The sequence below is a fragment of the Pelobates fuscus genome, chromosome 1, assembly GCF_036172605.1.
Source record: "Pelobates fuscus isolate aPelFus1 chromosome 1, aPelFus1.pri, whole genome shotgun sequence".
NCBI lineage: Eukaryota > Metazoa > Chordata > Amphibia > Anura > Pelobatidae > Pelobates > Pelobates fuscus.
The window spans coordinates 96,451,889-96,475,035 of record NC_086317.1 but is presented as its reverse complement, the minus strand read 5'-3'; the positions used below and the strand labels follow the sequence as shown (position 1 = coordinate 96,475,035).

Genomic DNA, 23,147 nt, shown 5'->3' with positions numbered 1-23,147 from the left:
GCACTCTATCGTCCCTTGCACTCTATCATGGACTCATCCACGGGTCATAGCAGCATCATGCAAGGTGCTCTACAAGTCCCTGCAAAATCCTTGCAAAAGCAATGCACCCCGAGGATAAAAAATATACCCACTACTCAGCATTTCACAAGCAATACTCGGGGATCGACTACATATTTCTACAATAAGAACAGCTAGCAACCATACAAGCAGTGGAGATGGGGGTGGCTCTTGGGTCAGACCATGGCCCGGTGACTCTGGAGATGGACTCACTGAGAAAATGTCCGGTCGCCTGGAACTGACAATTCAACGACTTCCTCCTAATAGACTTGGAAGTCAGAGGACAAGTGTGTGATGCTCTCACCTCTTACTTCGAGATAAACACGCCGGCGACCACCATCTGGAAAGCTCACGAGCGGAATCAGGGAAACACTGATGCGCTTTGCTTCCAAAAAAAGAGAGAATCACAGTGCCAGACCGTCAAACTGGTAGAGAAAATAATGTTTCTTGAAGCTCAGCACAAGCGTTCCCAACTGGTGGCGACATACAATGAATTGCTGGAAGCATGCTGGCAATTACACACACATATAACCCACAGATACTTCCGATCTCTGCAAAGGTCGAAAGCCTTCTTCTACCAACACGCTAATATGGGAGGGAAGTTATTGGCGAAGATGCTCAAAGGCCCCCAAGCTCTCGCTCAAATACATAAGTTACGTATCTCTGATGGCACGGTCACCCAGTTCCCAGACAAGACTGATGCGGAATTCCACTACTTCTACTTATCCTTTTCCAAATCTCCCAACTGACTCGACAAGAAGACATAGATAGAGAAGATACAATACCATGATACCTTGATGACTTCATGGCTAAGAGATTGCGACCTGAGGAGGCAGAAGCTTTGGGTGTACTGATCACAGAGGAAGAAGTGGCGGGAGCAATCAGCGCCGCTAAAACCGGGCGAGCGACAGGACTGAATGGCTTCACCTTAGACTACTATAAAAAGTTCCAGCATATCCTGCTTCCTAAGCATACCCAGGCCCTTAACACCCTCATAACGGACACTCACTTCCACCCTGAGTCACTCACGGACACTATTACTGTCCTCCCGAAGACAGGTAAGGACCCCGAACTGTGTGGCAGCTATAGGCCGATATCCCTACTCAATGTGGACGACGTCAAATTACTAACAAATACTTAAAAATGTGCAGAATTATCGCATGCCATGTACAGAATCAACTGTTTGTATTACCAGGCTTATCGTTGCTGTCGTGGCACTACAAGTTAAAATGTATTCTCCTAAATGCACAACAAAAATAAAGTATTACAAAAAAAAAAAAATTACTAACAAAATTATTATCCAACAGGATTGCCGAGGATTGTCAATCCAACACCTAGCGAGGAAATCAAAAGACCGGATCCTCTTTTTATCAACCGATGCGGAGAAAGCATATGACCAGGTAAATTGGTCCTTCCTCATGGTCATGCTACGGGAGATGGGATTCAGTAGAAATATGCTGAAATGGATAGGTGTGCTCTATAGCTGTCCCAGCGCCAAGGTGCGAGGGAATGTGGCGCTTACAGATGCCTTTCAGATACGGAATGGAAAGAGGCAGGGGTGCCCACTTTCCCCAATGCTGTTTGCACTCATCCTCGAGCCACCTCTGAAGGCAGTACGACAGTCGCATAGGATCCCGATACCCATAAGGTGGCTGCATAAATGGACAGGACATCTTGTTTTTCATAAAAGACCCCGAGACTACAATGCCCCAATTGGTGGAAATGTTCGAGACTTATGGCAATGTCTCTGGATTTTAATAGAACATATCCAAATGTGAAGTACTTAACAACACAGTCCCAGCAATAGAGAATGAAGCTCTAAGGCACCAGTTGCCGTTCCGAGGGTGCACGTCCCATATGCAATATCTACGAACAGCTCTCTCTAAGGACTCGGGGGACATGTACCAGATGAATTCTATACCTCTCTTACAGCGTATACAGCATGATCTGAAGAAGTGGTCTTACCCTCATATATCATGGTTTGGTAGGATTGCAATACTCAAAATGAACGTGCTACCCTGGATCCTATATCTACACCAAACACTACCCATAGCCCTACCTACGGCTTATTTCGCATTATTATGATAGTCTATGATACGCTTCGTATGGGGATGAGGCCAGGCAAGACTCCATCACAAAATACTCTGCCTACCAAGAGAATGGGGGGGGGGGGAGGTTTGGCACTCCCTCGCCTTCATAAATACCACCACACAACTGTCTTACAGAGGATACTGGAATGGCATACCCACCTGACACACAAACAACGGGTTAAACTCGATAAAGGTCACCTGCGACCAGGGCCGGTGCTTGGATTTTTAGGTACATAGACGAAGATGCATTTTTCCGCCCCCCCCCCAAAAAAAATCTTCACCTATGTGCATCTTAACCAGCCCCTCTCCCCTCCCCGACCATTAGTGGTCCCTTCCCTGTCCCTTAGTGTTCTTCTTCCCTCCCCCCTCTGTGACGAGAACAATCTCGCCACATGGCATTGGAGAAGCCTGGTTGCCCGCCTGCTGCCTTTGGACTATGGACCAGACTTTTAAACGACGTATTTTTCCCTGCAGAAAGGCTTATTCGTGCCTTTCTGCCGGGGTGTTCGGTAGACTTTATCTACCGAACAAACTACCGAAGGAGCGACCACCCGGGAGCTGGAGTGTGCCGCCAATTGACCACCCTGAAGCTGCGGTTAACCGCAGCTTAATTGACGAATGCAGGGTGGTCTTTGTTCGTTTACCGAACACGTGGCGGCAGCCATTTTAAAAGTCCCGTACGGCCAGCGGTGTTCGGCACTTAAACTATGGAACTAAAAACTGACACTTTTCGAGACATCGAGACCCTATGGGTAACAAGACTGCGTTTCTTAAGAATTTTTAATAAATAAATAATAAATAAATAAATTTGCACGAACACCGCTGAGCCGTCCGCTGCCTGGTTCCTGTTCGTACAGTTTAATGAATACATGTCGATTCGGTATGTTATTTTATGTGAATGTGTTAACCCAGATAGCTATGCCATGGAGCCCATTCGTGTAGTTAAAGACTTTGGCTCTATGGCAATTGAACTGTGTGAATAGGATCTGAGCGCTATTCGGTAGTTTTGTGCGGCTCAGATCCCAGCTATCTGGGGATATGTGAAATGTTTGTGTTTTATGTATTTTAAAGTGTTTTACTGTCTTTGTGTCCCCATGTGTATAATGGAGTCTTGCCTCTGTCCTGGGAGATAATTGAATTACTTCTCAATTATCTCCAGGATAGAGGGAGGGAATTAGGATGCATTGTGGGGATGTTTTACTGCTGTGTGTCTGTAATTGGTGTATGTCTGTTCCTTGTCACAGTCTTCCATCTAGTCCCCTAGGGGAGTGTCCACCAGGTGGGAGACTTGCATAAATACTGGGCGGGTAGCCCATAATAAACCAGACCACTGCTTGACCCTCAACACGGAGCTTTGTCTCATTCTTGGGGGGATTCACTGTATGCTGTTAGAGACTGATTGCCATGAGTGTAAGCCGCTTGGGAGCTTTTCCTGTTCGTCTGCTAGCAGCTATTCGTGAGGTTCTGGTTCTGGAGTTTGGAGTGCTCCCTTGTATGCAGTTCGGGAGTTTGGTGCATTCCCTTGTATTCAGTTCGAGATTTTGGTGTTCTACAGTAGCTGCCTTTATATCTGAAAGGGGAAGATCGCCTAAACAGATTTTAACCCCTTGTCTGCTGACACGGTCCGTTACACCCTCTTTTCCCTGTCTCTTGGTGTTTCTCTCCCATTCCCTCCCTGTCCCTTGGTGAACCCCACACCCCTTCAGTGGTCACACTCCCCTTCCTGGTGTGCCTCCTACCTCTATTGTTGCATTGCCAAGCGGAGCAGATCCCCTAAAGGAGCTTCAGTTTTCTGTACCCGGCCGGACTGACAGGGAGTGCTCTCTCGGTGAGCACCTCCTATCAGTCTGGCCAGGTACAGGAAACAGAAGCTCCTGTACCGCGCTCCGCTCCGCTACACTCTGTACACACTGACAGTCACACACTCAATGACAAACACACAGATGTCACTGACAGACAGACTCATTGATCTGACACACACTCATTCATTGACACTGAGAGACCCACACTGATTGACACTCATTGACAGACACACTGATAGTCACACACAGACTCAATGACAAACATACTCTCACTGATTTGACAGACACACACTCATCATACACTGACAGACACACTCATACACTCACATGCACACACACTCATACAATCACTCACAGACACACACACGCGCTCACTCACACACACACTCAGTCACTCACAGACAGATGCTGTCACTCACAGACAGATGCTGTCACTCACAGACACACACGCTGTCACTCACAGACACACGCTGTCACTCACAGACAAACGCTGTCACTCACAGACACACACACTGTCACTCACAGACACAGACACTCACATACAGACACATGACATACAGCTGAAGGGTGCCTAGATATCTTCTGGTCTCACCCTCTGCCAGATGCAGAAGCCCTCCACACTGGACCACCAGGGATAGACATATTCCTCCTTCCTGGCCCAATGTAATAATAGGGAGGGAGAGTAAACATTGCTTACAAACTAAACAGCTTGTCCCTTGCCCATTTACTTTGTTTCTTGATAAATCCATATTGTATTTTGTAATTGCAGAATTCAGACCAATTGCCTTTTGCACTTATAGCTATTGGAGACACTTATTGTTTGTACAATTTTATTTTATTTTGTTACAATAAATATATTTTAAACCAAAAAGCTGGTGCTCTCCATCAAATTCCACGAAGATCTGGTATTCCTGAAATGGGACCTGCATTATCTGATTATGCTTTACTACCTGAGCCAGTTTGCTAACAGGCTCATTAAAATGTGAGTTGAACACCTAAAGAATACACTAAGTGACAAATCTGGGATATTACTATACTACTCTATGAGAGTGTTGTTTTTGTTTATTATTCCAGGAAGAAGTAACATCACTGTATTAATTTCTAGGTATACCTACACTCACTTTTTTACACATTGGTTGGTGTGAACCCTGGGAGCTAGATTATTAAATACTGCTCTTACATACTTTGCGCTGAACACTTTACTTTTTATTGTATAACTTTAAAAAACACAACCACTACAGCTCCCTAGTGTGCTCTGGTGCCTTCCCCTAGGTTACTAACAAAAATGGATTTTGTTTGATAAATCTTCTCTGGGCCCCGTCCCAGCCTCATCGATAATACATAATTAAAACATTCACACTGTCAATGTTATTTTATTCAACCTGAAAGACATTGTTCAGCTGAGAGTGCTGGGGATTGGTTAGTGTCATTTAGGTTGTATGAAATGGGCATTGATAATTGAAGATTATGCTAGCGTTAGTGTACTTATAATCTTAATTTTAGTAATGACAGGAGGCGAGTATTTTGCATTAACTCTCTTTACTAACTCACATAGCAGTAAAGAAAAAGGTGAAAACATTAACCAATCAAAAGAAAGTAGGAGGTATAGTATTCACAGTAATGAGGCTCCTCCCCCTCTTTCGAGAGCGACATCAAATACAATATTTTTTTTTTAAAAGAACAGATAAAGTCTTGCAACATGCACCAACGGGTGACTTTTCAAATACGAAGTCCTAGGGTGATCCAAACATGCACCAACAGATGACTTGTCCAATTGCGAAGTCCTGGTTTCTGAAGGAAGGTCCAAACATGTCCATCCTGAGTGTAAGCTGTAATGTCTTGAAGTTATGCTGAAAGAGAGTGTGGAAAAGGTTAGGAACCGGTCTGGCAACTGTTTGCAGTAATGTAATAAACCCAGCACAAACTCTAACGAAATGTACCTAGTCTAAGTATGACAAATAACAGTAACGAAGCTGTAGTTAAATAAGGTACACGTATTATATATACCAGGTAGTACACGTCTTATATATACCAGGTAGAAAAATATGAAGGAAAATATAGAGTATAGGTATACTTACATGAGATTTCATCCCTCGAGGGTGCGGAGGGTGGGAAAATACTCGCCTCCTGTCATTACTAAAATTAAGATTATAAGTACACTAACGCTAGCATAATCTTCAATTTTACCACATGACAGGAGGCTTCATATTTTGCATTTTTAACGCTGATGAAGGAGAGACGTGGCTGCCCCCGAGTTTGGGCGGAAATAGAAGGTCCGAAAGGTCGCTTCGCGTGACCAATCCGCGGCTCGTAGGATGTCTGTCAGTGATGCTCCCGCGGAGAAAGCCGACGAGGCCGCCGCTCCGCGAACGGAGTGGGCACCGAAGGTGTCTTCCACACCTGCTAGAGACAGGATCCAGCGAACCCATCTGGCAAGGGTGGTAGTAGAGACGGGAACGTGAGGTCTAACATAAGACACCAATAGTTGTCCCGAAGATGAAACCCGAAGGAGGGAAGTGACCTGAACATAACGACGCAGAGCAGAGACCACGCAAAGCAGCGGTTCGGTAGGAAAAAAGGGGTAGAAAACCGACGATGAGTCCGATTTAGTACGACGAGACACTTGGAAGGTAACTCCCTCTGGGGAGACCGAAAAGGCGTCGATGTCGAAAGCCCGCACGTCTGAAACTCTGCGGAACGATACCAGACAAAGTAGGAGTGTTAGTTTGGCCGACAGTTGTCGGAGTGAGAGTCTGTCGTTATCTGGCCAGTCTCGCAGAAACTGTAGGACGACTTCCACGTCCCATAACCGAGTGTACTTGGGTCTGGGGGGGCCTTTGAAGTCTGATGCCCCTGAGGAGGCGGCATACCAGAGGGTGTTTCCCGACGGGTGAACCCAGGACCGGAACGTGAGCCGCTGAGATCGCGGAGCGCACGACGTTGAGGGATCGGTAAGACCTGCCCGCGGAGTATAGGTGGGAGAGAAAATTCAAGATGGCCGTTACAGGTGCCGTAAAGGGATCAAAGTTCCGTTCACTGCACCAAGTGGACCAGGAATTCCATGCTGCGAGATAGCATCGTCTGGTTCCTGGTGCCCACGAATCCCATAAGAGGTCTCTAGCTGTCTGCGATAAGTCCTCGGTCTGCCAGGCACCCCTGAAAGAGTCCAGGCTACTAGAGAGAGGCGGTCTTCCAGAATGAGAGGATGGGGGTTCCCTCTCGGGTCTGTGAGGAGTGTCCGGTAGGACGGTATGAGGAGAGGGTCCCTGTAGGATGAAGCTAGAAGTTCCGGGAACCAGGGTTGGCTCAGCCATAGGGGAGTGATGAGGAGCAGAGACCCGCGTTGCGTCTTTAAGTATTGTATCGTCCTTGCCACCATGGCAAATGGGGGAAAGGCGTAAGCGCCCCTGGGTGGCCATGGTTGGAGAAAGGCATCTACTGCTTTGCTCTCCGGGTCTGGTAGCCAGCTGAAGTACTCGTCCGTCTGCCTGTTGTTCCGAGATGCGAAGAGGTCCAGGTGGAGGGGGCCTCTCCTGACCGAGAGGCGATGGAAGATTGTAGGGTCCAGTCTCCAGTCGCTGCTGTCCCGCCAATGGCGAGAGAACCAGTCCGCTGTCAGGTTCGTTTCGCCCGGGAGATATTCTGCCATGAGGGAGATTTTCCAGGGAAGGCAAAACTCAAATATTTCTTTCGTAATCTCTGAGAGGAGTCTGGACCGGGCCCCTCCTAGTCTGTTGATGTAACGGACCGCTGACACATTGTCCATCCGGAGGAGGATGCAGCAGTTGGTCCGGTTTCTCGCTAGGCTGCGAATTGCAAACGACCCTGCTAGAAGTTCTAGGCAGTTGATGTGGAGTTTGAGTTCTTGGGAAGTCCAAGTGCCTCCCGTCGAACTGCCTTCGCAGGTGGCGCCCCATCCCCAGAGGCTGGCGTCTGATTCCAGGACCATGTCGGGCGTGTTCCCGAAGATGGCTCGGCCATTCCACGCTTCCATGCTGTCCAGCCACCATCCCAGTTCTTCTTTGACTTCCTCCGTCACCGGAACCGTTTGGTCGTACGAAGGGTTCTGGCGGAGAAAGGAAGCCTTCAAGCGCTGCATCGCTCTGTAGTGGAGTGGACCCGGGAATATCGCCTGGATGGATGCGGATAGCAAGCCCACGATCCGAGCCAGGTTGCGGAGTGGAATGGAGTGGCTGCGAATGGCTCTGCGTATTTCCTTCTTGATGGCTGTGATCTTTGAGGTTGGGAGCCGTAGAGTGCTGGTCTTGGAATCTATCTCGAAGCCCAGGAATTGTATCTTCTGGGCTGGGGATACTTCCGATTTTTGAAAGTTCACCACGAAACCTAGGGACGTGAGGAGTCGGGTGGTATATTGTGTGTGTTGCGTTAGACTGTACCTGTCTGAGGAAAACAGTAGCAGGTCGTCCAGGTAAATAATGCACCGAATTCCTTGAGTGCGTAGTCGAGACACTACTGGCTTCAGGAGTTTGGTGAAGCACCACGGTGCTGAGCTGAGGCCGAAGGGGAGGCATGTAAACTGCCAGGGGCGGCCTTGCCATCGGAATCTGAGGAACTGTCGGCAGGATGTATGGACGGGTACCGATAGGTAGGCGTCCTTGAGGTCCAGTCTTGTGAACCAGTCCCCTTCTTGGAGCAGATCTCTTAGGAGATGGATGCCTTCCATCTTGAAATGTCTGTATGTTACGAAAGCATTGAGCTTCCTTAGGTTTATAACCGGCCGTAAGTCTCCAGATTTCTTTTTCACTAGGAAAATGTTGCTGAAGAAGCCGTTTTGGTCGTGAGCGGGTTCTATCGCTCCTTTGGCCCTGAGTTCCCGTAGTTCGCCATCGATTAGAAGGCGATCTTCCTTGGAGCACTGAATGGGGTACGGAGGGGCGGTCTGGGACGGGGTTTCCACAAAATCTATGATGTAGCCTTGGACCGTCTGGAGGATCCATGCGTCCGTGGAGATGGCTGTCCAGTTCTGAAAAGACAGAGCGATACGACCTGCAGTATACGGGGTTAGTGGACATTGAGGCATAATGATGCTTACCTGTGGGGAAGCGTGCTCTGCCACGGCTACGAGGTCCTCTGCCTCTGTCTGCTCCACGGGTGTAGGAGAAGGGCTGCCTGAAACCCACTTCCGGGTAGAAGGGTTGGGGTCTGTGTGAGCGGGGGCCAGAGGGCCAAAAACGGCTGGCTGCTCGGCCCCTGTAGCGGCCAGCCCGTCCAAAAACACCCCGACTGGGGTAGCCCCTGAATACTCGCTTCATTGAAGTTTGAGCCTTATTGAGCGAGGTGAAAATGTTTACGTGCTTATTAAGCTCTTTGAGGAAGGCTTCCCCAAACAATTTGCCCTGTGCAAGCGGTCCCAACTCCTTGGTGCCCAATTCCACCAGCTTTCCGTCAATACGGAGCAGCGCTGCTTTTCGCCTCTCAGAGGAGAGGGCTACGTTGGTGTTACCAACAAAACAAAAGCACCTCTGTGCCCATTCTCTTATATCGTGTGCCCACTCTTTAACCATACTGGCATCAAATTCGTCAGCCCTTGTAAAAGCATCGTCCGCCAAAAACATGATGCGGGAAAGTGGGCCAATAGAGTCTAGGAGTTTGTCTTGAACTCTGTGAAAGCCCTTCTCCACTCCTCTCCTGGGGTCGCGGCCACCCCTAGACATGAATGTGTTCATGACCTGGTCGAATTCGGGGGTTTGGGCCACGTTGTCGGGAAGGGAAGGGCTAGGGCATTCCGAACGTAGTCGGTTGCGCACCGTTTTGTCCAGGGGTTTGCGGAGCCAACGGTGCATAAATTTGGAGAGATGGTCGGGGGGGGTCCAGTCCCCCGAACGCGGGTGCCGTATGTTGCGGGGGTCGAATAGACGTTGCCCCGTGGGGTCCAGAATGGCTTCCCCTTCTTCTTGGCCCGGTGTGGGGTCGTCCGGCAGTTGGATGTCGTCCAAGAAGGTGCCTTTTAGGAGACCCGTATGGGATCCCGTGTCCGAACCCCAGTCATTATCTGGATCGGAATCTGCGGCCTGCCACTCATCTAACACAGCCATGGAGCGTGTTTGTTCTTCCCCCTCGTCCGAGGAGTAATGGGCGGGGGTGGGTGGTGCTGGCCTGTGGCGTTTGGCAGGTGCCTTGCCTTTGCCCAGGTTGTCATTCCTTTCCTTGCCCTTCCAGTGGCGTTTGCTGGGCCGAGAGTCGGCCTGGGCATGGGATTCTGAAGCCTCAGAATCATAGTCATGGGCTTGGGCTGTTGTGACTTTTTTAGTCTGATCGGCAGTCGCCGTCATAACCCTGGATAATGCTTTCTCCATAGAGGCGGAGATGGCTTCCGCAATCATGGTTTGGAAGTCTGCAGGGTTTTGAGGTGTATCCATGGTAATAGGAGTTGGGCCGCTGTAATAGCTTGAGGCACAGAAAATGTTGGGCTAGGGGTCTGTCCCAGTTAGTGATAAAAAAGGGGGGGGGGTACCTGCAGTACCCAGTTAACCCCAGCAGGGTAGGTATAGGTATATATATATAAACCGTGAAATGTAAAAAGGCAAAACCCCAGCAGGGTGAATATGACAATTCTGGCAGTAATAAAGCAACAGTTTCCCCAGCAGGGAATATTGGGATTTTCTTCTGGGCCACACCCAGGTATAAATGCTCAAATATATATAGGTGGCACGAAATCCACCTGATAGCAGCGGTATTAAATATAGGGCTTCACCCTGTAAGTGTGCAAAAGCACCAGTAGGCAGTAAATATTTTTCGATTATGGGGCCACACCCCAAGCACAGGTAAATAATTTGACTGACCTGGGGACCCCTGCCTGGTTGTGTCCGGTTACTGTGTGTACGGGCGCCGGAATGAGGAGACCGCAATGCTCCCAAGATGGCGGCCGTGGATCTCGCGAGGCGCGAGATCCAAGATGGCCGCCGGAGGAGCGGGAAAAAACGGTTTCCCGCCGTGCGGCTACAGTGAAAACGGCTGTGAAGCCGTGTGGAGGAAAAAAGGGGGGTTGGAGGGTGAGCGTTACCCTCAGGGAAGTGAGAGACAGTCGGTCCGACGGCGGAGAAGCCGGCGGACCGAGAGGTGAAGGAAAGAAGAGAGACCCTGTGAAGAAAACAGGGAGGGGGAAAAGACTCCCCCAAGAGCGAAACCCCAAGAGGGGAGATGAAATAAAGGTAGAAAACAACAATAGTAGTCAACATAAAACTACATATATAAGATAAAATACAGTATAATATAAAAAATTACATATACAATAGTGAAAAAAAGGGAAGAGCCAAAACTCTGACCTGTCTGCTGATGGAGCAGTAAAGAAAGAGGAGGAGGAGCCTCATTACTGTGAATACTATACCTCCTACTTTCTTTTGATTGGTTAATGTTTTCACCTTTTTCTTTACTGCTATGTGAGTTAGTAAAGAGAGTTAATGCAAAATATGAAGCCTCCTGTCATGTGGTAAAATTAATACAGAACTGTTAATTGTGCAGTATTTCTGTGATAGTGATGAGAGGTCCAAGTTAAAATGGTATCAAATTGTTTAATAGTAAACATAGGGACAATGCCAGGGTGATCCAGAGTAACCTATTATGGTTATGTTGCTTTGAGTGTTCCTTTAAGACTAGGTTTGTGAAGATAATTTGTAAACCTGTCAATAAAAGGAGAAAATAATATAACAATACTAATACTTAAAAAGCACACGAAAAATCACGTACTTCTGGGGTTTGCTCACTAATTATGAAATTGTAGTGATATGAAAATTGCAAAATTCAGACTAACATAGCCAAGCTGATATAATTGAGTAGGAGACTTTTTCAAAATCAGCATAAAAATTGCAATCTATTGTTCACTCTACAACAAGCATGTCAAACTCGCGGGCCCGGTGAGCTGCCAGTACATGCATAGTGTTCCAAGCAGAGTAGGCCCGTGCTTTCCCCACATTGCAGCTGCCTACTCTGCTAACATTTACCCGGCCGGAGGAGAGGAAGGTGGATGCAGCGAGGGAGCTCAGCCTTCCTGCTCCTCACTGCTGTAGTGATGTAATATTCCGGCACCTGGCATCACTAAACTGTGAATAGAAGATCCCAACTGGACACCAAGGATAAATACAATAATGTGAGTGTGTGCAAGAATGTGTAAATGTGTGTGTGAGTGTGTGTCTGTCAGAGTGTGTGTGTGTCTGTCATAGTGAATGTGTGTGAGTGTCTGTCAGAGTGAGTGTGTGTCTGTCTGTCTGTGTGTCAGTGAGTGTGTGTGTTTGTGTCTGTCTGTGTGTGTGTGTGTCTGTGAGTGTCTGTGTGTGTCTGTCAGTGTGTCTGTGTGTGTCTGTCAGTGCGTGTGTGTGTCGGTCAGTGTTGCGATGGCCGCGGTTAGACAGTGAAGGACCTGGAGGTACACGGAGGCACTCAAAGCAACGTCACATTCCAATGTGACGTCGACGTGCTCCACCTTCACAGGGTTTCAAGAAGTAGCGGGAGGATCCGTTTTGGCACAGGATGCGGACGGTGCCATTTGGAGTATACCAGAGGCCAGACTCCGGAGTCACATACTGGCAGCGGCAATGTGAGTAGAGTCTGCTTGTTGGCTAGAGGGGGGTGCTGGGATTTAGTATTGGGGGACGACAACTAGGATTTAGTAGAGGGGAGACAGGGATTTAGTAGACAGGGGTGCTGGGATTTAGCAGAGGGGGATGCTGTTTTTTTTTTTTTTTTTAATACTGTACTTTTCAAAATAAACCTACGTTTCTATGAAAATGTAAGTATTTTTTTTTTTGGCGGCCCACTTAAACCTTGATTATTTGGCCGTTGCTAGACTTTGAGTTTGACATGCTTGCTCTACAACTATTCAACATACAGTTAAATCTGTTTTTATTCATATAGGCATCCATTTATTTTAGAGAGACTTTAAATGACTAGGCACTGGCTAATACTGCCTCCTAGTGGCAGAATTATGATATTAAATGAATATACCTCAAGCAGAAAAAAGACAGTCCAGGGAAATAACATGAATTTAATATGCTTTGCCATGATATAATAAAGCATTAAAATAATATCTGTAGAAAAAAAGGGATATGTTTGGTTAGCTAGATAAACTGAGTGATACACAAAACCAATCCCAGTGTAAGGTGGAGCGCTTAAAACAATGTATAACTTACCCCCCTTGGAACTTTCAGTAACCTAAGGGGGGAATAGAAAGCAAATAGTGTAGGATGTTTTATAAAGAATAGAGTGAAATAGCTTGATAAGGATTCACTCACGGGGTTCTGAGCCTAAAGGGACAGGCTCAGATCACTCTAGTAGACTTGTATATAAGGAAACACGGATCCTTTAGATGTTGGTAACTTTGATTCACTCTCTGGAAAAATGACAAATGCCAACTTCTAGTATAGTAAGTTTGAGGTACCAATGTATATAGGTGAATAAATGGAACTGCTATTTCACTCTATTCTTTATAAAACATCCTACACTATTTGCTTTCTATTCCCCCCTTAGGTTACTGAAAGTTCCAAGGGGGGTAAGTTATACATTGTTTTAAGCGCTCCACCTTACACTGGGATTGGTTTTGTGTATCACTCAGTTTATCTAACATGCAGAGGTATTCTTTGCAGCATGAGATGGTGAACTGTCATGCATGAAGATGATTTCATTACGGAAAGCATAGTTCTTCCTTCTGTACCAGGGAAGAAAGTAGTCAGTCAAAAACTCCACATACTCTGCAGAGGTCATCTTTACACCTTCGGTGACCCTAAAGGGGCCGACCAGCTCTCTTCCCATGATTCCGGCCTAAAACATGACTCCACCACCGCCTTGCTGACGTCGCAGCCTTGTTGGAACAGGGTGGCCGTCCACCAACCATCCACTACGCCATCCATCTGGACTATCCAGGGTTGCACGGCACTTATCAGTGAACAGGACTGTTTGAAAATTAGTCTTCATGTATTTTTCTGCCCAATGCAGGCGTTTCTGCTTGTGAGCATTGGTTTGTGGTGGCCGAATAGAAGGTTTATGCACAGTTGCAAGACTCTGGAGGACTCTACACCTGGATGTCCGTGGGACTCCAGAGGCACCAGCATAGTTTGCTGCTATGTAATGGTATTTTAGTAGCTGCTCTCTTGATCCGATGCATGGATCTGGCAGAAATCTTCCTCAATGTGCCTTTATCTGCATGAACCCATCTGTGCTCTGAATCAGCCACAAATCTCTTAATAGTGCAATGATCACACTTAAGTTTTCATGAAATATCTAATGTTTTCATACCTCGTCCAAGGCATTGAACTATTTCACTCTTTTCGGCAGCAGAGAGATCCTTTTTCTTCCCCATATTGCATGAAAATGGTGCTCTGCTTAATAATGTGGAACACCCTCCTTTAGTAGTTTTTCATTAAATTGGGCTCACCTGGGAATCACTTGTCACCTCAGTCACTAGTCACCCTCCCTCTGTCACTAGTCACCCCCTCCCTCTGTCACTAGTTACTCCCTCCCTGTCACCCCCTCCCTCCCTCTGTCACTATGTCACCCCCACCCGCCCTCTGTCACTAGTCACCCCTGTGTCACCCCCACCCTCTGTCATTAGTCACCCCTCCCTCTGTCACTAGTCTCTCTCTGTCACTAGTCACGTCCTCCCTCTGTCACCATTTCACCCCCTCCCTCTGTCACTGTGTCACGTCCTCCCTCACTCTGTCACTGTGTCACCCCCTCCCTCACTCTGTCACTAGTCATCCCCTCCCTCACTCTGTCACTAGTCACCCACTCACTCTAGTGACAGAGTGAGGGAGGGGATGACTAGTGACAGAGTTAAGGAGGGAGTGACTAGTGACAGAGGGAGGGGGTGACTAGTGACAGAGAAAGGGAGGGAAGGGGTGACTAGCGTGAGGGACACAGAGTGAGGGAGGGAATGGGTGACACAGTTACAGAGGGAGGGGGTGACTAGTGACAGAGTGCGGGAGTGGGTGACTAGTGACAGAGGGAGGGATGGGGTGACTAGTGACAGAGTGCGGGAGTGCGGGAGTGGGTGACTAGTGACAGAGGGAGGGATGGGGTGACTAGTGACAGTCACCACCTCCCTCACTCTGTCACTAGTCACGCACTGCTGCACTCTGTCACTAGTCACCCCCTCCCTCTGTCACTGTGTCACCCATTCCCTCCCTTACTCTGTCACTAATCACCCCCTCACTCTGTCACTAGTCACCCTCTCCCCCACTCTGTCACTAGTCACCCCCTTCCTCACTCTGTCACTAGTCACCCACTCCCTCCCTTACTCTGTCACTAGTCATCCCCTCCCTCACTCTGTCACTAGTCACCCCCTCCCTCACTCTGTCACTAGTCATCCCCTCCCTCACTCTGTCACTAGTCACCCACTCACCTTAGTGACAGAGTGAGGGAGGGGATGACTAGTGACAGAGTTAAGGAGGGAATGACTAGTGACAGAGTAAGGGAGGGAAGGGGTGACTAGCGTGAGGGACACAGAGTGAGGGAGGGAATGGGTGACACAGTGACAGAGGGAGGGGGTGACTAGTGACAGAGTGCGGGAGTGGGTGACTAGTGACAGAGTGAGGGGGTGACTAGTGACAGAGTTAGGGAGGGAGTGACTAGTGACAGAGGGAGGGATGGGGTGACTAGTGACAGTCACCACCTCCCTCACTCTGTCACTAGTCACGCACTGCTGCACTCTGTCACTAGTCACCCCCTCCCTCTGTCACTGTGTCACCCATTCCCTCCCTTACTCTGTCACTAATCACCCCTCACTCTGTCACTAGTCACCCTCTCCCCCACTCTGTCACTAGTCACCCCCTTCCTCACTCTGTCACTAGTCACCCACTCCCTCCCTCACTCTGTCACTAGTCACCCCCTCCCTCACTCTGTCACTAGTCATCCCCTCCCTCACTCTGTCACTAGTCACCCACTCACCTTAGTGACAGAGTGAGGGAGGGGATGACTAGTGACAGAGTTAAGGAGGGAGTGACTAGTGACAGGGAGGGAGGGGGGGACTAGTGACAGAGTAAGGGAGGGAAGGGGTGACTAGCGTGAGGGACACAGAGTGAGGGAGGGAATGGGTGACACAGTGACAGAGTGAGGGGGTGACTAGTGACAGAGTTAGGGAGTGACTAGTGACAGAGGGAGGGATGGGGTGACTAGTGACAGAGTTAAGGAGGGAGTGACTAGTGACAGGGAGGGAGGGGGGGACTAGTGACAGAGTAAGGGAGGGAAGGGGTGACTAGCGTGAGGGACACAGAGTGAGGGAGGGAATGGGTGACACAGTGACAGAGTGAGGGGGTGACTAGTGACAGAGTTAGGGAGTGACTAGTGACAGAGGGAGGGATGGGGTGACTAGTGACAGTCACCACTTCCCTCACTCTGTCACTAGTCACCATCTCCCTCACTCTGTCACTATGTCACCCCCTCCCTCTGTCACTAGTCACCCACTGCCGCACTCTGTCACTAGTCACCCCCTCCCTCTGTCACTGTGTCACCCATTCCCTCCCTCACTCTGTCACTAATCACCCCCTCACTCCACGCGTTAGGGGGCGCAAATTACTTGCCTTGCCCCAGGTGCTGACAACCCACGCTACGCCACTGATCACATCTATTACTATTCAGCTGCTGATTTGGGTAATTCCAAGAGTGTGTGCTGATAAAAGGGCTTTGAGTCCCACTGGGAGAAAGGTGCTATATATGTATGAGTTATTATATGTGACATTTCAAGTTGAACAGGGATATGTGCCTTCTAACAGTCCCAGGTATAGAAGTTGCTTCCCCAGATGCAGAAAATATCCCACACGCATTAGGAAAATGTTCTCTCTTCAGGCAGCACTCAAGCCCTTCTTTGGGCAGCTTTCCCTTCCATTACAACCATTATTCAAATTGTTTAGTTTACTGCTTACAACTGTTCAATATAGATGCATTATATCATAACATTATGCATTATAACTCCACACCAGATTAGGAGGCATTATGGTTGTTTCCGAATGTCCCTTTTTTGTAATTGCCTGTACCCTATGCTGAAATACAAAGAGGAATTATGATGGGGATGGGACAAGGTAGCACACAGTCATTACATTAAAGAGGCACTGTTTTTTTCTATGAAGGAAGAAAATAGGTTACTTTGGGCTGGCAAGGAATTGAGACGCATGAAGACCTTACAAAAGTGACAGAAAAATGTTCCTAGACTAGAGAGAGAGAAGCATCATTCATTTGTAGCTGGAGAAGGACTGGGAGGCAAGTGGCTCAGATGGCTAGCAGACAGAGTGAAATGGTGGCTGGTAAACATTGCAAGGCAAGGATTCTATTAAATAGGTATCATGGCTGTTGACGAAGAAGAAGGGACCTTTAAATATGTAAGATACTTTAAGGTAAATTGCTGGATAAGGAGAGTGAAATCAGATATCAGTGTGTTTGGGCAAATATTCATGAATATGAGGTGAAGCTTAATAGGCAGTCACATTGGGTGCTTGATCAGATCTAGGGATCCCTACTCATCTAACAGCCCGTCATACAATTGAAATAGATCAATTTAAACAAGTTTAATTATGAACCCATCTGTCATAGATTTACAATGTTTATAGGCTCCAACGGAACATGGCTTTGCTGTCTACTTTTAATTTTAAAACTGTTCTGCAGGATGCTTTTCATGTTTTTTTCTTATATTTTAAAGAAAAAAAGATAGATACATATATATAAAGGAAAGTAAGCTATAATAATCTTTACTAAAGCCTACAACTAAGCACTTTGTAACTTTGGCTTACCTTTTCAAAAGAGGCTAGAAAGCATTACTTTGTTATTTTTCAAGATAACATTTGATTTCCCCTTTGATTCCAAGTTTGTGAATTGTACAGGCTGTTCATGCTGATCTGTTTCTAATCTGACTCAACATAATGGTCATTGTAATGAAAACAGTGTGGAACATGAAGACTTATTCTTCAAAAGCAGTCTGAAGTCCCTGCTTGTTTCTTTTTCTTTTAAGCCAAGTGGGAAGATCATTTAATCTGGCCATATGATCTTTTTAGGAGAATACACGCATTTTAATTGGTTGCTTTTTTGTAAACAATGATATCGCCCAACTATAATTAGTATGGATTTAAAAGAACAAAAGACGCTTACAAATATTTAAAAAAAAAAAAAGAAAAAAAACCCAATCCAAAACATTGATTTTATTCAAAGCTGCCTACTGTAGTGTATTTCTAAACTCGCCTTGTAAGAGGGACTGCTGTTCAAGCTCTGTCTTCTCAGAAGAACATTTGAAAAAGGAAGAACTTAAGATGCATTCAGTGCTTTGCTTTACGGAACTTTTAAGCCTCTTCATTTCACTTATTGGCTATATCTGCTGCATTGTGGCTTTGTTCATTCCAAACTGGTTGACTTTCTCATCAGGTCTTCTCGTAAATGAAAGTTATCTGATCGGTTTATGGCAAACCTGTGTCATTCAAAACATAGGTTCAAGCGTTTGTCAAAATTTCGGATCACTCCTTGACCTCCCACTTCAAATCCAAATGGGTCGAGTCCTCGTTTGTCTTTCTTTGTCGAGTGGTACATTGGGATTTTTGATGTCCACACCTGCAATTACCTGTGTTAAGTGCCTTGATGACAGTGAATACTACATAAGAAGAATCTTCATTATATTTGGAGGAGTTCTCTTCACTCTTGCTGGAGCATTAATATTCTCCTATGTGTCCTATTTTGCCTATGACTCATTGACAAAATTTTGGGACATGAACATACCCAAGGATGTACCCCGTTGGGAATATGGGGATGCAATGTTTTTTGCATGGGCTGGTGGATTTTTGTTGCTATCTGGGGGAATTGTTCTCATCGCTTCTCAGATTTACCTCACCGATGAATTAAAAGAGCCTCCACCAATTGGAATAAGTCCGAACAACTCAAGCACAGAATATGTGTAAAATGAGTTTACAAGAGGAGAAAAAAATTTAATAAAAAAGCTATTCTTTGTGTGGAGTAACATTTCAACATACAGCTGTTTATGATTCCATTTTTTTTAATATGTTCAATAAATTGTAGGCCATAAATCATTGCAGCTTTTATAGTGTTATCTGCAGAGACATAAAACGTCAAAAATAATGAAGTGCTTATATTCCACATTTGTTTAATATTTTACAATATAGGATATTCTGAAAATAATACCAGTCTTTGTGCAAGTAGCCTGCTCACATTCTTTTAAAATTAAAAATGTTGTGAATAGCAGACACATAATGTGGGCACATCAATTTCCCATTTAGTTAGACCCATAAATGCCACAAACTACCCACACAAGCAGCGTAGCTGAATCTATAATTCAATGCTTTTAGAATGGGATTTTAGAATCAGTACCTACTCTGCAAATGGTTACATAGTAACTAACACAGTAAGCCGTCTTTCATATATAAAGTCTTGATGCTCAAGATAATCACCTCATAAAGTTTGCACGGAAGTATATAAGTCATAAACTGTGCGTTGCTTTTTGATAATGTTTTTGTGTGCGTAGTATGTATTTTCAACATTGTAAGTCAAACTGTCACAATGTTATATTGACTTCATCTCCTATGAAAATAGTCATTAGGGTTAATATAAAAAATCAGGAATTGTGACGAATCGAAAAGGGATTTGAAAATGTTAGCCTTTCTTTTATGCATTGCCTAACTAGTGTAATCTGTCCATTTGGCAGTAATTGAACTTGCTTGATATAAAGATTCTAGATAAACACTTAAAGGACCACTATAGTGCCAGGAAAACAAACCCTCAAGGTCCCACTCCCGCTGGGCTGAAGGGTGAGGAAGAGGGTTAAACACTCACCTTTCTCCAGCGCCGGGGACTCTCCTCCTCCTTCCGACGTCATCGGCTGAATACGCATGCGCGGCAAGAGCCGCGCGCGCATTCAGCCAGTCCATAGGAAAGCATTCTCAATGCTTTCTTATGGACGCTGGCGTCTTCTCACTGTGAAAACCCACTGTGAAAAAGCCACTCGAGGCTGGATTAACCCATATGTAAACATAGCAGTTTCTCTGAAACTGCTATGTTTACAGCAGGCAGGGTTAATCCTAGATGGACCTGGCACCCAGACCACTTCATTAAGCTGAAGTGGCCTGGGTGCCTCTAGTGGTCCTTTAATAGTGGTCCTTGATATTCACTCATTTTGTAAAGGAGAGGTCTACTTTAAAGCTTATATTGTAAATACCAATATTGTAAATAGCAAAAAAAAACTATTTTTATTGAAGGAAATATATAGTCTTCAAAACAACTTTAATTGAATGAAGCAGTTTTTGTGTATATATCAGTGGTTCCCTAACCAGTCCTCAAGGCAAACCTACCAATCCAGGATTCAAGGGTTACCCAGTTTTTTCTAAGGTGTTTTCAGAAAGAAAAAAAAAAACACCTTAGACACAACTGGGTAATCCCTAAATCCTGGACTGGTAGTGGTGCCTTGAGGACTGGTGTGAGTACCAAGGTCTAGCTCATACCTCTGAAATCTCACTGCTCAATTCCCTGTAGTTTAGGTTAAATCACTTTTTTATCTTCTGCTCTGTAAAGTGAACTTTTATCACACAGAGTAGGTTCCTTCAAGGCCTAGCAATCTATTAACAGAGCAGGAGATAAGGAAATCTAAATTAAACCGACTGTGTAATAAAAGAAAGTGTAAACATTTGATCTCACTTTACAGGAAATGTTTAGAAAGGCTGTGCACGTTACAAGCGCGAAGGTGTGGCTAGGGCTATATAAACAAAGTGATTTTACTCTTAAATGGCAGATAATTGAGCAATGAGACTACAGGGGCATGACCAATACACCAAAACTGCTTCATTAAGCTAAAGTTGTTCTGGTGACTATAGTGTCCCTTTAAGTTTCAAGTAGCACTGGTAATGCATTTACACGGGTATTACATTTCCATCGTGAACAAGATTTTTCAGGATAAATTGGAAAAAGTCTAAAAGTTAAAGTTCTACTTCAAGAGCATCAGCAAATTTCTAGCTTTACAAACCCTCTTCCACCTGCCCTGTACCTCGCTCTCCCCCTTCTTCCCTATTGTGCGTTTATAGCAGCATAATCAGTCTTCACAGACATTATCTGTGGACAATGCCCATTGGGTCCATATTGCCAAATATGTTGGTGTGCACCCCTCTGCACCAAACACCAACTCCTCAATAGAGCAAAGTTCTTCCATTCCGTAGGTCTTTCATTTACTGGTGAAATTAACTAAAAGGTGGGGACACTGTGTTTTTTTTTGTTTTGTTTTTCCAGAAGAGAGGTGTAAGACCTTTAGAAACATTTAATATTAGTATAGTCATGAATTTCTTATGTAATAACTTATGGTTAGTCATATGGTGCAAAAGCATGGGTGCTAGGAAGAGAGAAGAAGTGGCATCTGAAAATTTCTGCAGCAGGTTGTATATCCCACTCAAGAAATGATGAATTGGGAGGCGTGGCCGTGACTTGAACGGCGCTAGACGCATGAAGGATTAGCTCCGTGGGCACACAACACATATAGCCTGATTCCACAGAAAAATACCAGTTACCACACATTCGCTAGCCACCCCGAACCGAGAGAGAGTGAGATGGCAAGCAAACCGGCCCGCAAACAATGGCAGAAGTCTAATTTTCAGATTATGGCCCTGTCACCACCATGCCGCTAGAGCTAGGATGGCAGCGGAGCCGCACACTCACCTACTTCAGAATCTGAAGCCAATGATGTCACCTCGGTATCCCAGCAACCCTGTATTCTGCCAGCTGAAGGGGACATCAAGCTCCTAATAGCGGATCTAAGGCATACTATAAGGCGGATTTTCAGAAACTGACCGCAGATATTAAAAGAGATGTGCAAGCTATAAGCGACCGGACAGCTCACTTGGAGGACAAAATTTATATAGGATACATAATTATTCAAGGACAGGAGCGACTTCCTCTGCCCATTTCCTGACACCTTTCCCCACCTTCAATAGACAGGGGGCTGTCTGATCAGGAGACTCGGCTCAGGTCACAACAAGCAGGCATCAGTTTAGTTTTTCTTTTGACACACAGCTTATATTTCTTTTGACACAAAGCTAATGTACATATACATTTATTAAGCTGAAGTTAAAGGCAGTGACTACCGATGGTAGTTCCTGATGTTATATACTCTATGTATTACGGTGATCTCTGTCATCCCACCCCCCAAGGCCCGTCTAAGGCCACGGTGGTATCTTTGACAGATGCCACTTCTGTGAAATGCCTATTCGGTGGAAACAACACCAGCTTTCCACAGAACTTAGGCAATTGTATATATGTTCTTATTAGTTTATATATGTTTTGTTTTTCTGTCCTCTTTACTTCTCAAATTCCTTACTGGGTGAATTAACTTCAGATTATTCGGAGAGACCTTTCGTTTTTGGTGAGGGTGGCGGGAGGCGTGGAGACAATACAATGTATGGGTTGCCAAGTGTAATTTATAGGGGTTTATCGCCCAATAGAGGTCAGCATGAGAGATTGGCAAGCATTGCAGCTTAGAGGAAACATACCCAAAAATGGTACTAAGGGTCTCAACTCTCCCCACAAGGGGAGACTGGCGCTGCAGGAAGCAAAAAGGCTATGGCCCAAGTTGCTTTTTTTCAAGAAACCCACTTCTAGTGGGTTAAGAGGTCTACATTTAATTCCCTCCTGTATCCAGTAGATTTCCACTCATGATTCGCAAAGAAGAAGAGAGGGGTCTCCATCCTTATTAGCAAGGAAGTGGCATTCAAAATAGATGACAAACATGTATACAAGCTAGGGAGATTTTTAATAATACAATGTTACCTGAATAACGCTCCATACACATTGCTCAATGTTTACGGACCGCACACTAATCAAGTAGCTTTCCTAACCAAGATTTTCCAAAAACTGGACAAATGGAGACTGGGAGAGGTGATAATGAGAGGAGACACCAATTTTCTGTTAGACACCCAGCTAGATACATCGGCAACAGCGACGATACCAACATCCACCGAAACTAGCAGAGCAATTATAGCAAAAGGTATTAACAAAAACCTGTTAGAGCAAGGGTTTACGAATCAATGGAGGGTCACACACCCCCAAGAAAGAGACTTCTCATTCCACTCCCTTATACACAACTCACGGATAGACCGGTTCCTGATACCTACCTCCCTACTAAGCAATGTGGTCAACACTACAATAGACACCATAACGTGGTCAGACCATGCCCCAATAATACTCCACTTAAACAAACACTTCCCAGCTAAATATCAAG

The 23,147-nt window shown here is 46.0% G+C and overlaps 1 protein-coding gene across 1 annotated transcript; it reads left to right on the top strand.

Moving 5' to 3' along the window:
* The first annotated feature begins 18,132 nt into the window (after positions 1 to 18,132).
* On the top strand, positions 18,133 to 18,834 carry LOC134590816 (putative claudin-24). The gene has a single exon (XM_063444431.1). It carries the CDS (start codon positions 18,196 to 18,198, stop codon positions 18,832 to 18,834), a length of 639 nt encoding a protein of 212 aa, XP_063300501.1. The 5' UTR covers positions 18,133 to 18,195.
* The last annotated feature ends 4,313 nt before the right edge of the window (positions 18,835 to 23,147 follow it).

What these genes read in the sequence shown, in the direction of transcription:
- LOC134590816 (XM_063444431.1), top strand. Translation starts at nt 18,196, where the DNA reads ATGCATTCAGTGCTTTGCTTTACGGAACTTTTAAGCCTCTTCATTTCA.